This window comes from Haliotis rubra, unplaced genomic scaffold, assembly GCF_003918875.1.
Source record: "Haliotis rubra isolate DU_JTF1 unplaced genomic scaffold, ASM391887v1 Scf166, whole genome shotgun sequence".
NCBI classification, from domain to species: Eukaryota; Metazoa; Mollusca; class Gastropoda; order Lepetellida; family Haliotidae; genus Haliotis; species Haliotis rubra.
This window is the reverse complement of record NW_025765625.1, coordinates 1,138,590-1,156,403: the sequence shown is the minus strand read 5'-3', so window position 1 is coordinate 1,156,403 and position 17,814 is coordinate 1,138,590. Positions and strand designations below refer to the sequence as shown.

The following is a 17,814-nucleotide window of genomic DNA, read 5'->3' as shown; positions in this document are numbered from 1 at the left end:
GTGTCTGTCATATCGAACATGATGTTCTTCACTTCCGTTACTATCATGGTGTTTGCCATGTCGACCATGATGTTCTTCACTTCCGCTACTATCGTGGTGTTTGCCACGTCGACCATGATGTTCTTCACTTCCACTACTATCATGGTGTCTGCCACGTCGACCATGATGTTCTTCACTTCCACTACTATCGTGGTGTCTGTTATGACGATCATGATGTTCTTCACTTCCACTACTATCGTGGCGTTTGCCATGTCGACCATGATGCTCTTCACTTCCGCTACTATCATGGTGTCTGACATATCGACCATGATGTTCTTCACTTCCACTACTATCATGGTGTCTGCCATGTCGACCATGATGCTCTTCACTTTCGCTACAATCATGGTGTCTGTCATATCGACCATGATGTTCTTCACTTTCGCTACTATCATGGCGTTTGCCATGTCGACCATGATGTTCTTCACTTCCACTACTATCATGGTGTCTGTCATATCGACCATAATGCTCTTCACTTCCGCTACTATCGTGGCGTTGGCCATGTCGACCATGATGTTCTTCACTTCCACTTCTATCATGGTGTCTGCCATGGCGACCATGATGCCCTTCACTTTCGCTACAATCATGGTGTCTGTCATATCGACCATGATGTTCTTCACTTTCGCTACTATCATGGCTACTATCGACCATGATGTTCTTCACTTCCACCTATGTGGTGTCTGTCATATGATAATGCTCTTCACTTCCGCTACTATCATGGTGTCTGCCATATCGACCATGATGTTCTTCACTTCCGCTTCTATCATGGTGTGCCATGTCGACCATGTCGACCATGATGCTGTCTGTCTTCACTTTCTTCACTTTCATGATGTCTGCCATGTCGACCACGATGCTCTTCACTTTCGCTACTATGATGACTTCCGTGGTGTCTGCCATATCGACCATGATGCTCTTCACTTTCACTACTTTCATGGTGTCTGCCATGTCGACCATGATGCTCTTCACTTCCACTACTATCATGGTGTCTGCCATGTCGACCATGATGCTCTCCACTTCCGCTACTATCATGGTGTCTGCCATGTCGACCATGATGCTCTTCAATTCTGCTACTATCATGGTGTCCTCTATGTCGACCAGGATACACTTCACCTTCGCTGCTGCTATGGTGACCATGACTTTCGTGACTTCCGCTACTTCCATGACTTTCGCTGCTGCTATGGTGACCGCTACTTCCATGACTTTCGTGGCTGCTGTGATGACTGTGGTGACTTTCGCTACTTGTATTACTTTGATGTTCGTGGTCGTCATGTCCTTTAGGAATGGAGATGATCTCTCGTTCCGTATGGTGTTCTGGGGACAAAGGAAAGATAAAGCTGCATGCTAAGTGTAGTAAACTCTGACCGAATTCTAAACTATTTTTTTTGTAAGATTACGCTAACACGTTTTGTTTGGACGGCTGTCTCGATGCAAGAATGAAATGCATCCATGCACACTTCATATACTCGAAGGTATTCTGGTATTAATGGGGAAACGATTCCCGTTGGATTTCATGCTGATCGATGGAACGAACCCTCTAGAATCTACCAGAATATGGATGTGTAATGTCACTCTCACCACAACTCCTCTCTCTCTCTCTCTCTCTCTCTCTCTCTCTCTCTCTCTCTCTCTCTCTCTCTCTCTCTCTCTCTCTCTCTCTCTCTCTCTCTCTCTCTCTCTCTCTCTCTCTCTCTCTCAAATTAATTCTTAGGTGTCAGGAATGTACTACCATCAAAAACAGTAGCTTGAAAGTTACAAGTTACAAAAGTTTGGTCGTCGAGTGACATGTTCAGAACAGTGTCGATATTGTAGGTACCCGTGAAGATGCGGGTTAGAATTGACCTTCAGTAACCCATGCTTGTCGTAAGAGGCGACTAACGGGATGGGGTGGTCAGGCTCGCTGATTTAATTGACACATGTCATCCTATCCAAACTGCGTAGATCGATACTAATGCTGTTGATCACTGGATTGTCTGGTCCAGACTCGATTATTTACAGACCGCCGCCATATAGCTGGAATATTGCTGAGTGTGGCGTTTAACTGAACTTACTCACTCACTCACTCACTCACTGGGATTGTAGGTACTTTGCTGTGACTGGTAGTATGTGTAGACTGGTTTGATAAAATATTACGTTTTTCAGTATAAGAATTTCTTTGTTCTCTTGTTCTTTCTTGGTTTACGCTGAGTTCTTGGTCAACTTACTGTTTCAATTTGGACATCGTCATGTATCAATTAGGAATTCTCATGAAAATATGCTGATGTGTGTTAGTGAGTGCTTCGTCTTCAATGCAATCATAGTTAAATGCTTAAAATAGGTTTTGGCTTTTTTTCTGCAAATTTGATAATATAAATAGCATACACATCACTGACACATCTTGCTGGTTTCAGTTATTGAAAAGTTTACTTATATATTCATTTTTTAATTCATTATAGCAGCAGTTAAGTGTATGGCATCAAGAAGTTTAAATGACCCATCTCATGTTTTAAACTCTTATTATAATCTTCCACCCTCTGATCGTAGATATCTTATCCCCAATGTTAAATCTGAGAGAGCAAAACACTATTGTATTCCCGTTAGTATACCTCTTTTAAACTAATCTTAAATATTCTGCTGTCTCTTGTGTTAGAATCGTAATTATGGTCATAACCTATTATGTTTAACCTTTAGGGACTCTACGTGTGCTATTACTGTGGATGTCTTAAATATTATGGTTTATGTTAATGTGTCTGTTTGCATCTTGCTTTCTGTTTTAACATGTCTACCTCTGATGTACACGAAATTCCCTCACGGGAAATAACGTATTATCTTATCTTATCTTATCTTATCTTATCTTATCTTATCTTATCTTATCTTATCTTATCTTATCTTATCTTATCTTATCTTATCTTATCTTATCTTATTGTGTAGTAAGTGTTAATAACATCAGACACCCAAAGGAATTTAAAAGAAGGGAAGACCAGGCATGTAAATTACAGTTGTGTTAATATCTTTAATCCTAACAAAAGATATTTTTAACGTAATATGAAATGTTAGTTTCCTGTGCCTTAAGAACTGAAGACTTGAGCAATGTATTCTCTTTGTATTAAGTGCAAGTGTATTGAAAAGTGATCGACATGACAAGTACCGAGTTCCATAAGCGATCTTAGCACTATGACGATCCTATATTTTAACATAGGTTTGTATATATAACAGTGGCACTAAAACCCTTTATCCCCCATGGCCATTGCCTCGAAACAATATAGAAGTGTTAGCTTCGATATGAATGCCTTTCCATGAGTTTGGGGACACGCATTGATTCAAGGCTCTCGTTACTAATGGTCAGTCTTTTATAATAGCAATAAGTGCATTTATCATGCGCTAAACTCCATTCACTATAGTGAATGCTCATAGCGCTAACAAAGCACATCACATTATTAACCCGGATAACCCAAGCTGCCTGTGAGGCACCTGAAGGTCACATGACATATCCCACCGGGTACCCATTTTCTGTTGTGTGATCAGAGGCAATTTTGAACAGATTCACTTGCCTAATGCTTCGTGGTGGGGCAGCACTCAAGTCCTATAAACTCTCAGGAGTCAACATGATGTCAACACGGTCACCATCCATTACTCTCCGAGCCCAACGTTTCTTAACTTCAACTGATTGTGACCTCAGCTCCATGCACAGGTCCACACACCCGTTTTATCATTAGATCCTTACGTTTCGTAACATAAGGATTCGAGCTATTTAACCGTCGTACAGAGCCAAGAGGCAGTTAGGTATTCTACCCTGACTCTACCCAGGGCGCTTACTCTCGAAACGTTCGTAGCCCTAAGAATTCTTAACTTTGATCGTAGCCAATGTGTTAAGAATGGCTTTAGAAGATCGTAGGGATACGAAAGTTTCGAGAATAGCTAGCCAGAGCCCTTATTCTCGAAACGTTCGTAGCCCTAAGAATTCTTAACTTTGATCGTAGCCAATGAATTAAGAATGGGCTTAAGAAGTTCGTAGGGCTACGAACGTTTCGAGAATAGCTAGCCTGGTTCTTATGTTTCTTCGTAGAAGTCCATCCCGACGAATATACCTGTTATCATCATGTGGTGAATGCATCCTCCACCAATGTCCAACAAAGACAAGGGAGATGTTTCCTTGGATGGACAGTGGGTACATTAAATACCTCCCAGAAGGTCAGACACAGTGAATATGGAGGCGAGCCATGTGATCGATACAGGAGAGAAACGCTGCATATCAGGCAATGAATCTGTGTGTACAAACGAATAAAAGAACACGTAGATGCATATATTCATGTATTTTGCAAGGACATACAGGTAGATACAACACATTGCGATATTGTCAATTGTACCCAAAACATTCCTTTCCAGCCCATTTGACAATTGTACGTTCTTTGTTTTAGCGATATTTAATCATGGCCATGCATTTGACTTTTTCGTTGAAATGCATTTTTTGTCTCTGGATTTACTATCCTGGATACTGCGAAAGCGGCATATATGTTCCCTCTTTTGAAAGAAGTTCTCAATTCTCTATGCAAAGTACTATGTAATATAAAATGTATGAGCAAGGAAAATGGGTACAGTATTGCAATTATATTTTTAATATCGATTTTTAAAATATAAACGGATAAAGGGTTGCTCTGCAAAGGATTTACAACATGCCTCTGAGAGAACTTAATAGCTGCTATGATGACCATAATGTCGACGACCATGATGTTCTTCACTTCCACTACTATCATGGTGTCTGCCATGTCGACCACGAGGTTCTTCACTTCCACTACTATCATGGTGTTTGCCATGACGACCATGATGCTCTTCACTTTCGCTACTATGATGACTTCCGTCGTGTTTGTCATGACGACCATGATGTTCTTCACTTCCACTACTATCGTGGTGCCTGCCATGACGACCATGATGTTCTTCATTTCCGCTATTATCGTGGTGTTTCTCATGACGACCATGATGTTCTTCACTTTCGCTATTATCATGGTGTTTCTCATGGCGACCATGATGTTCAAAGAATTCGAGCTACACTGGCCCAAAAAGAAACGCATAGCTGAATTCTGATCTTCAAAGTAGATTGTTTCGAAAAATATGGCATGGAAAAACTGTCAATGTCAATAATTAGTGTGAATATAGCCCATACAATTATCCAACACACGCAAAAACAACCTTTTGTGATTATTCGCCAAAACACAGCACCTTGAAAAAAATCCCCGTATAATCTGCATGTAGAAAAATCTGAAAGCATGATGCACGTGCAAATGCGGGATCTGAATCTTGATACTGATGGGTATAAAAAGCCAGCAGTCCTGTTGCGATTCATTCTCCGAAATTCTGTATATGCGACCCTCAAGATGCCACGACTAAACGAAGAAAGCAGAAACAGAGCCATTGGACACTTGGAAGCTGGAGAAAGCTAGTCACCAGTTGCCAGACATCTAAACGTGAGGCAGAGTACGATTTCCCGTCTCTGGCAGCGCTACACGCAGCACAACTCGATGGGAGACCAAGGGTGACAACTCCAGCGCAAGACCACTTCATCCGGGTGTTTCATCTGCGAAATCGGACCGTCACTGCAGCGTACACCGCCGACAATGTTCCTGGGCTGCGTCGAGTCTCTGCACAAACCATCAGGAATCGCCTAAGAGAGCATGGAATCCGACCGATGCGACCACATACAGGACCTGTTCTGCGACGGCACCATCGTCGTGCACGTCTTCAATGGAGCAGGAACGTTCGGCCATGGACCCTCTTGAACTGGAGGAGGATCTGGTTCAGCGACGAGTCGGGGTTTATGCTGTATCCACATGATGGCAGGATGCGGATTTACAGACGTCAAAATGAAAGATATGCTCGACAGTGTGTTCGTGAGGTCGACAGACACGGCGGCGAAGGTGTAATGATGTGGGCAGGCATATTTGTGAATGACAGAACAGAGCTGGTGCATGTCCAAGGGAATTTGAATGCTGTGCGCTGTCGTGATGAAATCCTGGTATGTCATGCTATTCCCGTAATTGACGCTAGAAGAGAAATTTTCCAGCATGACAACGCAAGACCGCATACAGCACGCATTACAACAGATTTCCTTGCCATCAACAACATTACAGTTCTTTCATGGCCTTCAAAATCTCCGGATCTTAACCCAATTGAACATTTGTGGGACCAATTGGATCAACGTGTACGACGCCCACAGCCGCAACCACAGACACGTCAACAGCTTGTCGATGCGTTGCAGGATGAGTGGAGAAGAATCCCACATCGGCGGATCCGACGTTTTATACAGTCTATGCCCAGGCGATGCAGAGCAGTGATTGAGGCTCGTGGTGGTCACACCAGATACTTTGTGACCGTGCCTTCAAAAACAGAGACTCTCAATACCACTGTGGATGACTGTATGTTTTTGGATACACATGTCCCAATACCTGTGTGAATTTTTATTGCTCTATTATCATTACTTTTTGTGTAATTTAAGTTATTAAAGCATCACTGATAACACTGGATTTTCAACTATGCGTTTCTTTTTTGGGCCAGTGTATGTAAGAAACACTCGTACAGAGCCAAGGGGCAGTTAGGTATTCTACCCTGACTTTACCCAGGGCCCTTATTCTCGAAACGTTCGTAGCCCTAAGAATTCTTAACTTTGATCGTTGCCAATGTGTTAAGAATGGGCTTAAGAAGTTCGTAGGGCTACGAACGTTTCGAGAATAGCTAGCCAGGTTCTTATGTTTCTTCGTAGAAATCCATCCCGACGAATACATCCGTTATCACTATGTGGTGAATGCATCCTCCATCTATGTCCAACAAAGACAAGGGAGATGTTTCCTTGGATAGACAGTGGGTACATTAAAGACCTCCGAGTGAATATGGAGGCGAGCCATGTGATCGACACAGGAGAGAAACGCTGCATATCTGGCACTGAATCTGTGTGTACAAACGAATAAAAAAAGATATTTAATCATAGCCATGTATTTGACTTTTTCGTTGAAATGCATTTTTTGTCTCTGGATTTGCTATGCTGGACGCTGCGAAAGCGGCATATATATTCCCTCTTTTGAAAGAAGTCCTCAATTCTCTATGCAGAGTACTATGTAATATAAAAGGTATGAGCAAGGAAAATGGGTACAGTATTGCAAATATATTTTTAATATAGATTTTTAAAATACAAACGGATAAAGGGTTGCTCTGCACTGAGAGAACCTAATAGCTGCTATGGTGACCATGATGTCGACGACCATGATGTTCTTCACTTCCGCTGCTATCATGACTTCCGTGGTGGCTGCCATGACGACCATGATGTTCTTCACTTCCGCTACTATCGTGGTGTCTGCCATGTCGACCATGATGTTCTTCACTTCCGCTGCTATCATGACTTCCGTGGTGGATGCCATGACGACCATGATGTTCTTCACTTCCACTACTATCGTGGTGTTTGCCATGTCGACCATGATGTTCTTCACTTTCGCTACTATCGTGGTGTCTGCCATATCGACCATGATGTTCTTCACTTTCGCTACTATCATGATGTCTGCCATGTCGACCATGATGTTCTTCACTTCCGCTACTATCATGGTGCTTGCCATGTCGACCATGATGTTCTTCACTTCCGCTACTATCATGGTGTCTGCCATGACGACCATGATGTTCTTCACTTCCGCTACTATCATGGTGCTTGCCATGTCGACCACGATGTTCTTCACTTCCGCTACTATCATGGTGTCTGCCATGTCGACCATGATGTTCTTCACTTTCGCTACTATCATGGTGTCTGCCATATCGACCATGATGTTCTTCACTTCCGCTACTATCATGGTGTCTGCCATATCGACCATGATGTTCTTCACTTTCGCTATTATCATGGTGTTCTGCCATGTCGACCATGATGTTCTTCACTTTCGCTACTATCATGGTGTCTGCCATGTCGACCATGATGTTCTTCACTTTCGCTACTATCATGGTGTCTGCCATATCGACCATGATGTTCTTCACTTTCGCTACTATCATGGTGTCTGCCATGTCGACCATGATGCTTTTCACTTTCGCTACTATCGTGGTGTTTGTCATGTCGACCATGATGTTCTTCACTTCCGCTACTATCATGGTGTCTGCCACGTCGACCATGATGTTCTTCACTTCCGCTACTATCGTGGTGTCTTCCCATGACGACCATGATGTTCTTCACTTCCGCTACTATCATGGTGTCTGCCATGTCGACCATGATGTTCTTCACTTCCGCTACTATCATGGTGTTTGCCATGTCGACCATGATGTTCTTCACTTCCGCTACTATCGTGGTGTCTGCCATGTCGACCATGATGTTCTTCACTTTCGCTACTATCATGGTGTCTGCCATGTCGACCATGATGTTCTTCACTTCCGCTACTATCATGGTGTCTGCCATGTCGACCATGATGCTTTTCACTTTCGCTACTATCATGGTGTCTGCCATGTCGACCATGATGTTCTTCACTTCCGCTACTATCGTGGTGTCTTCCATGTCGACCACGATGCTCTTCACTTTCGCTACTATCGTGGTGTCTGCCATATCGACCACGATGTTCTTCACTTTCGCTACTATCATGGTGCTTGCCATGTCGACCACGATGCTCTTCACTTTCGCTACTATCATGGTGTCTGCCATGTCGACCATGATGTTCTTCACTTTCGCTACTATCATGGTGTCTGCCATGTCGACCATGATGTTCTTCACTTCCGCTACTATCATGGTGTCTGCCATGTCGACCATGATGTTCTTCACTTTCGCTACTATCGTGGTGTCTGCCATATCGACCACGATGTTCTTCACTTTCGCTACTATCATGGTGTCTGCCATGTCGACCATGATGTTCTTCGCTTCCGCTACTATCGTGGTTTCTGCCATGTCGACCATGATGTTCTTCACTTCCGCTACTGTCATGATGTCTCCTATGTCGACCCTGATGTTCGTCACTTTCGCTACTATGATGACTTCCGGGGTACCTGCCGTGACATCCACGCTGTTCTTCACTTCCGCTGCTATCGTGGTGCCTGCCATGTCGACCATGATGTTCTTCACTTCCGCTATTGTCATGACTTCCGTGATACTTTCCACGGCGACCATGATGTTCTTCACTTCCGCTGCTTCCATGACTTCCGCTGCTGCTATGGTGACCATGACTTTCGTGACTACCGCTACTTTCATGATTTTCGCTGCTTCTGTGGTGACCATGATGTTGTTCACTTTCAGTAGTATTTTCGTGGCTGCTAATGTTACCATGACTTTCTTGACTTTCACTGCTGCTATTGTGGTGACCATGACTCTTCACTTCCGCTACTATCACTGTGGTGTTTGTCGTGTCGACCATGATGTTCTTCACTTCCGCTACTATCATGGTGTCTGCCATGTCGACCATGATGTTCTTCACTTCCACTACTATCATGGTGTCTGCCATGTCGACCATGATGCTCTTCACTTTCGCTACTATCATGGTGTCTGTCATATCGACCATAATGTTCTTCACTTCCGCTACTATCTTGGTGTTTGCCATGGCGACCTTGATGTTCTTCACTTTCACTGCTTCCATGACTTTCACTGCTGCTGTGGTGTTTGCCATGTCGACGACCATGATGTTCTTCACTTCCGCTACTATCGTGGTGTCTGCCATGTCGACCACGATGCTCTTCACTTTCGCTACTATCATGGTGTTTGCCATGTCGACGACCATGATGTTCTTCACTTCCGCTACTATCGTGGTGTCTGCCATGTCGACCATGATGTTCTTCACTTCCGCTACTATCATGGTGTTTGCCATGGCGACCATGATGTTCTTCACTTTCACTGCTTCCATGACTTTCACTGCTGCTGTGGTGTTTGCCATGTCGACGACCATGATGTTCTTCACTTCCGCTACTATCGTGGTGTCTGCCATGTCGACCACGATGTTCTTCACTTTCGCTACTATCATGGTGTTTGCCATGTCGACGACCATGATGTTCTTCACTTCCGCTACTATCGTGGTGTCTGCCATGGCGACCATGATGTTCTTCACTTTCGCTCCTATCATGGTGTCTGTCATATCGACCATGATGTTCTTCACTTCCACTACTATCATGGTGTCTGTCATATCGACCATGATGTTCTTCACTTCCACTACTATCATGGTGTCTGCCATGGCGACCATGATGTTCTTCACTTCCGCTACTATCATGATGTCTGCCTTGGCGACCATTATGTTCTTCACTTTCACTGTTGCTATGGTGACCATGTCTTTCACTGCTACTATGGTGACCATGACTTTCACTGCTGCTATGGTTACCATGACTTTCGCTACTTCCATGATGACTTTCATTATCATGACCATGGTCGTCATGTCCTTCCTTCAGTGATGTGTGAATGTCTGGGGAAGAGCAAAGATAGAATTGCAAGATACATGTTTCAAGTTCTTTATGAATTCTAAATTAAATACAATAAATTACTTTGAAATTACCATAAAACTAGTACTTGTTATGTTAAAGCATTACAAATGCACCCATTCACACTCTTTTTCAAATTAGCGATGCTTTTGTCTTTGTTAATTTCACTTCGAATGACTTCAAGTTTCCAAAATCTTTAGTAGTTTCTAATATTGCTTTTTTAAAACAGTGAGCGAAATGCGAACACATTACACCCAGTAGTTACGTATGACACTAAACAATTATAACAATAATAGTGCATTTCTATGTGGCTATTTTCCAATGCTCAAGGCGCACAATATGGTTGAATATTTATAGTCAGCGAAAGTTTGGCGGAAGAAGAACGTTTTAGTAGGGATTTGAAAGATTTGCGAGTCTTTGAGATTTGACAGCCAACGATCTTTTAAGTTCGATATTAAGTTAGTATAGTATATTAAACTTAGTTGACGCTTTTGGATCGGTTGTGCGTAATACACGATACTGCCAGGTGCGATATGCGATTTGTCCGACTCGTCATACAGGACCTGGAGAAGTTCTGCTTACGTGGTCTGCGGCCTATGGCGTTGACTCACATAGTTCAGACATATTCAATAGAGTGAAGGCCTGGGCTCATTGGTAGCCATGGCATTTTATAGATGTCGTGATTCAAAAGGTGAACGTTGACAATTCTATCACGATGGGCATCGGACTTCCGTAATTCTGCAAAACAGAACGTTGACCAACGCATCTTGCAAACATAAGAACAAAGGGTATCAGTGTGCAAACGGTACAACAAATGGTGCCAGTGTATTGTCCCGATGGTACTATCCAGCAGCCATCCCTGTCGTTCCACTCAGTAAATCGTGTCCGGGAAGAGAGGTTTCAAAACGATTCGCCTGTTGAACCGGATTTTGTAGATATTTGTTCCTGATCCATCGATAATGCACCCTTGAGGTTTATCTGGGACGCCCTGAACGATACACGCCTGAACGCCCCGTCGTAAACATTTGGGGTCTTGTTGCAACTGTTCCAGAGCTGTGCTGAGCGAAACATAGATGGTATTGGCCAGTGAACGCTGACTTTCAGCATCCCATGCATAGTCAACAGCCCATAGACATTCAACCCCTTGTTGTCGTCTCATCGCTTCTTCATACACAATATAAACGAAAAATAACCTTCCAATATCCATCAGACGTCTCTGCCAAATATAGCCGATTGTACGACTGAACTTGGTTCTTTAATAAGAATGTAAAATATCAAGAAAACGACATGAATATTTTAAGATCTACATCGCACTAATTCAATTTCCTTCAAATACTTTCTGTGAATATAAAGAAAGTCCTTTGTATTAAGAATTATGGTTAAGTTTTGAAACAGTATTTTGGAGCTAAATTCACTTGACCATCAATATGGCTTTTTGAAAATAGATTTTTATGAAACTTTGGAATATTGTACAGATATGAAAAGGTTTCAGGGTTTAGAGTCAAGCCAAATGTTGAAAGGTACGGATGCATGGTTTGGGCAGATTTCTTCCTCAGTTATTATACGGGTCTCATAAGGGGCGTCGTTTGTTATGTCACACATTGATCGAACACTTTATGTAGCGATACATGCATCATGGTCTTCTTAAAGTCATGTTGGGCTGCCAAACTGGATGACAATTGGTTTGGACAGAATGGATCTATTCAAATTCTGTTTCTTCTTCATTTTGTGCATTCAACCCATAACAAAACATCACGCACTGACTTAACTCTCTCCAAAAGACATTCTGCTTCGAAGGCATCCATAATGATTTTAAAGTTGTTTTCACGATAGGTAGGGGGCTGCACCATATTTTGGTCCTTATATTAAAACGCCAGTTTGGGGGAATCAGCTCGCTTGGCAAGAGGTCTGCCCATACCAACCCACACACAACACAACACCTGAGTAAATAAACAAGGAGTTTATTACACAGCAGTCACTGAACGATTTGTGACTGTGTGTTGTCCCTGTTTTATACCTATTCCAGTTATCATAGATAATCCCATTTACTGATACACTGACGATAAAGTTGTTGTTGTGAACTTCAGTTGCTATATCTAAATCCAATTGCCTAACTCGACTGACGATACGGTGCCAACTGCGCACTTAAGCTATTCTATCTTGACCGGATTATATGATAATTTTCATAAACGTATTGAAGACATCGGTGTTGATGGGTGAAGTTCACAGTGAATTTGATTAGCTTATTGCTATCTGCAGACCCGTACCAGATACTGGTTTCGGATGTTCGTTATCAATGTGACCCTTGGCAGCTTGAAGATTGTGAACCGTGGTCAGTTAATCTGTACATGTCCAGTTTTCAATAATATATACTGTCATAAATAATGGTAAAACTTTGTCCAGTCTTACCGTGTTAATACATATGAGAGGAACTGACGAAAGCTGTTATTGTCAACGATGGGGAAGTCAACCATGACCTACAGATTATGGATTGTGTGATGAGTCTTGGCAGCCACGAGAACATTCTACAGACATACACGTTCAGTCATAGGATGTTTGTCAGCAACCCTTAACTTTGTTTTTTCCATAACTATTTATATTTCTTTATCCTCTATTATATTTAATATAACATACAACTGATTTGAATTAAAGGTTAATGGTCATAGCTTCATGTATGAGGTAAATGTACTATTCCCTGATTTTTTAGATCAGCCTTAGATTAATATAAGTCTGCATTGTTGTCAAATCCAGCTTTGAGCTTTGAGATACGAAGCATTTTCCATAGTCATAAGATTTTTTTTACAAACATAGGACATTTTGCAGTTGCGACTGTCGCAAGGCTATGAATTACTGTCAAATATAGCGATAAATCCCTCATACTCGTATCAATTGCAAATGTATTATATTCTGCCATCAACTTACACATAATCAGGCAGAAAGTGCTTATATGGTGCCCAAGACAGGGTATTGTACTTTTTTATAGATTTTTGGTAAGTTGTTTTTTGTTTGTTTGATTGTTTGTTTGTTTTTGTTTTGTTCTTTTCTTTTCTTTTCCTTTTAAGAGCAGTTATTCTAAATGCCTACCAACACACAAATATGTCCTGCAACGTTCTTGGCCCTATTAATGTATGTCAGTGACTCCGGCATCTCTTGGTCCAGTAACACAAGAACCAAGCGTCCCAGTCCCAGGCGTTATGTTACAAGCCTGTATGTGTTCATTCCGAGTGTTGTGTACATGTGTACTTACAGGCAAGTGGACATTGCCAGGATCGCGTTTCACGATCTCAGCAAAGTGGCAAAGGGTACCGGACTTTGACCTGAATACAGTTTTCACCTTTTGACATGGCTGATTTCCACAGCGTGGTTTCTGGACGGAATTGATTGATTGTTGTTTTACTCTGCACTCAGCAATAATTCCAGCTACATGGCGGTGGTCTGTAAATAATCGAGCATGGACCAGACAATCAAGTGAACACCGATCTACGCAGTTGGGATACGACGAAATGTGTCAACCAAGTCAGCGAGCTTGACCACCCGACCCCGTTAGTAGCCTTTTATGACTGACTGACTGAGTTTCGTTTTACGCCCGTTTAGCAATATTCCAGCAATATCACGGCGGGGGACACCAGAAATGGGCTTCACACATTGTGCCGATGTGGGCAATCGAAACCGGGTCTTCGGCACGACGAGCCAACGCTTTAACCACTAGGCTACCCCACCGCCCCGCCTCTTATGACAAGCATGTGGATGCTGAAGACCAATTCTAACCCGGATCTTCACGTGTTTCTGGACGGGAACTGTTAGAACCAACTAAGACTCTGTTTAGGTTTTACGGCCTGCCTGTAACATGAGACAAACAGTTTGTTCAAGATTCGTGTTACTTCCTTACAATCCTTGGGATCTTTACTGGTCGTATCCTTCGTTACATAAGCATCCGAGTACAGTTAAAGTTTAAGAAACCTCCGAACCAACACCAAAAGACAACCTAGCCATAAAATGACCCTCTCCTGCCTCCAATCGCCTTGTTTCTTCCAGTTGTGAGTGTCATAGGTCCCCACCAATTGTAACACTGCGAACAAAGTAAGTGGTTCTTGTTTGATAATATGTCACCGTACCCCATCGACTATTTGCTCATGATATCAATCATTTGATTTTCTGGTTCATTATTGATCCAGCAAAGGGCACCACCCATGTCAATACTTTGGAGTCGCTACATATATCCGTTGGCATTCAACAAGAACAAATTAAACAAATGATAATTGAGTTCATCACTTGTCAAGATTGTCAACATATTTTATGTTACACGCACGTAGGCCGAGGCTGTAACCTGTGACCTATTCATTCTCACTATTTGGTTGAATCAAGTTCCTTGATTATGGTCATCTAGAGCTGTCTATGGTTTTGCTTGAAGACGATATGGAACAGAAAGACCTATTTGTTGTTCTGTGATGTTTTACAATACTAAGACAAAGAGAATCTCACCCAAGTGTCTACTGATATCAATTATATCAACACGAGTTGATAAAGTTACAAATATCCGAGTCTTGCCGAGGATATTTTTACTTGTATCAACGAGTGTTGATATATTTGATATCGGAAGACACGAGGGTGAGATTCTATTTATCATCAAAAATCACTCTTCATTAATTTTCAATGAAAAAAAGGAAATCTCTGAACATGGTACGGCAATTAGATTTGCAGTGCAGCGATGTCATAGCATTGTGACGTCATCAAGTTCATGACGTCATAGCATTGTCAGGGCATTGTACAAAATCTACTGTCAAAACGATATCTCCTAGGAGATATCGTCTGATCTCACACAAGCGATATCTCCTGTGGAACACAGTTTTGGATGATAAATCAATTTACTGTGTCAAAGAAATTATTATGGACAAAGATATCTTAAAAACACATTATAACCTTTCAATGAAAAAAACCCAGAATATTCAACAGAAAAAGAAATGTTAAAACGAGTTAAAAGCAATACATGTACATGTATTTGATTTCAGAATATTGTTCTTCAGGCCAGCAGATGTCCTCACATTTGTCTGAATAAGTCGCATACCCTAATTTCTTCCCGTGCACTGGATATTATAAGTTGTACACTGGTCCCCAAGGGGTACATGGGTTCCCTCTGTTGGTGGTGGGGGTGGTGATATGGTTTTAGGGCGACTTGGACCAGAAGTAGGGGCTATTTGCACCAACACATTATAGTCTGTTTGCGGTGAAAACGTACCGATGAATTTCACTTTAGACAAAATTGTAAATCAAATAAAGAGAAATTAAGATTGCGAATCCTCATAATTTTACCTTGCCATTTCAAAATATTAATCTCAGATTTTATTCAACTTAGGATAAAAGTTGTTTAAGAAACGATCATAGTTTCAAATCGGTATTATTGGTTTGTATTACAAGGGGGTATGCACATTCAATGAAACACCGAGAACAAAGAGGGTTGGTCTAAGTTAACGCTCATCACGTACAGCACGTGAATTTGTTTCACTGTTCCAACTACTGCGCTTATCCCCTTGTAATACAGACTAATATAAGCGATTTGAAACAATGATCGTTTGTTAAACAGCTTTTTTCCTACGTTGAATAAAAATCTAAGATTTAATTTTTAAATTGGCAAGGTAGAATTATGAGGATTCGCAATCTTAATTTCACTGTATTCGATTTACATTTTTGTTTAAAGTGAAATTCACCGGTACGTTTTCACTGCAAACAGACTATAATTGAAGTTGAACTATCATAAATATAAGTAGGCTTACTGCAAATGTTTATATTTACCATGCAAAAAAATGTATTCACTATCTAAATATTTGATGAAATGACAGGATCTTCTGCTTAATGAAATGTATTAAAACATCAAGCAACCAATTTTTGGTTTGGAATAAAACAGCAAAGAAAACACACTTAAATATTATGCTCGTTCAATAAAAATGCAGAAAATCAAACCGAAAAAGAAATGTTAAAACAATACATATATTTCGTTTAATGTTTCTACTGGACGACATATGCTTAAATTGTCGTTTTGCCTGATGCGGTAACGTTTTGTTTATGTACCCTGAGCCAATAGTTGCCTCCCTTGGGCTGTAATAATACCGTTGTGAACTTCAGAGATTCGATATATTTGATTATAAATATGAATGCAATGGCAGACACAGTTTTATTGGTTATTTCTCGCGTATTTTACATGTACCATACTTCTTAACTGAACTTCAAGAACTCCGGGTGCTTTCATATTACATGTTATGACAGAGTTGTATTTTTAGAATCAGGTGCTCCTTGACTTGTTTTGAGCAGTATCTGTTTCGCGTGTTAAGTGTCCTGTGATTGTTTGTATCGAGAATTAGAAATTTACTGTTATAACATACTGCCACTAGCATTATGCAAGGTAATACTTAAAGGAGTACGCCATGTCTGGAGTTATTACGTGAAAACAACGCCTCGTCGTACAATCTGTGTTTGCTTTCAAAATATGGCAAATGTGAAGTGGGCGGAAAGATGTGTTCGTTGCAGCGGTTCAGTCGGGAAAGATGGTTTGAGTTCCATTTTCTATTTAACCCACGGTTACAGTAACGGCGTCGTCTTCCCTAACAGGAGCGGTAGGGTAGCCCAGTGGTTCAAGCGATCGCTCGTCACACCAAAGACCCACGTTCGACTCCCCACATAGGTACAAGTTCTGAAGCCCATTCCTGGTGATCCCCGCCGTGATATTTTTAGAATGTTGCTAAAACCGGAGTAAATGTAAAGCTACTCTCTCACAGTCATTCCCTGACAGTAAGGATGGTTGCAAAGTGCGGCGTAAAACCAAACTCACTCAACTGAATGCTATAACCACGTACCTGTATCATTATCATGTTTGTCTTCGTGTGGAAGCTCCCTCTTCATCCTTCTCTTCATCTTGTTGTAGAGGAAGAAGGACTCTGTCTCCAGCACCACCCCCAGAATCACCATCAGACCGAGAACAACGCCTGTTCTCCACATCTTGTCACGGCTCGAAGAACCCAGACCAAGAGAAAACTGTGGAACCAAATAACTCCTCAAAGCAACGGCAGTTAGCAAGAGACCTTGTCCAAGACCCAAGACCCACATCTCCGGAACTATATATACAACGTCTGTTATCTGAGACGGTGTCGGGTGTCACTGCAAGAGATTATTCTACTACGACCGTAAAGACAATTACTCTACACATTAATTGTGTTGTACGTATTGTTTTGACAGGGTTTTGAACCAAGGCGTCTTAAATATGTGTGGTACAGCATATTAATTCAGCGAAATGACCTGCGACATTTTCAATTGTAGTAATTACCGAACATGCATTGACCGATGATGTTTCTGCTGTCGTTGTATGGGTACTGCCATGGAAAGGATTGTATCAAGCAGACTGTT

The 17,814-nt window shown here is 41.8% G+C and overlaps 1 protein-coding gene across 1 annotated transcript; it reads right to left on the bottom strand.

Moving 5' to 3' along the window:
• Positions 1 to 705: 705 nt before the first annotated feature.
• LOC124272071 lies at positions 706 to 17,501 on the bottom strand. Its single transcript, XM_046707208.1, has 2 exons — positions 17,268 to 17,501; positions 706 to 1,347 (listed from the first exon to the last, which is right to left on the bottom strand). Exons 1-2 carry the CDS (start codon positions 17,280 to 17,282, stop codon positions 706 to 708), a joined length of 657 nt encoding a protein of 218 aa, XP_046563164.1. The 5' UTR covers positions 17,283 to 17,501.
• Between the last annotated feature and the right edge of the window lie 313 nt (positions 17,502 to 17,814).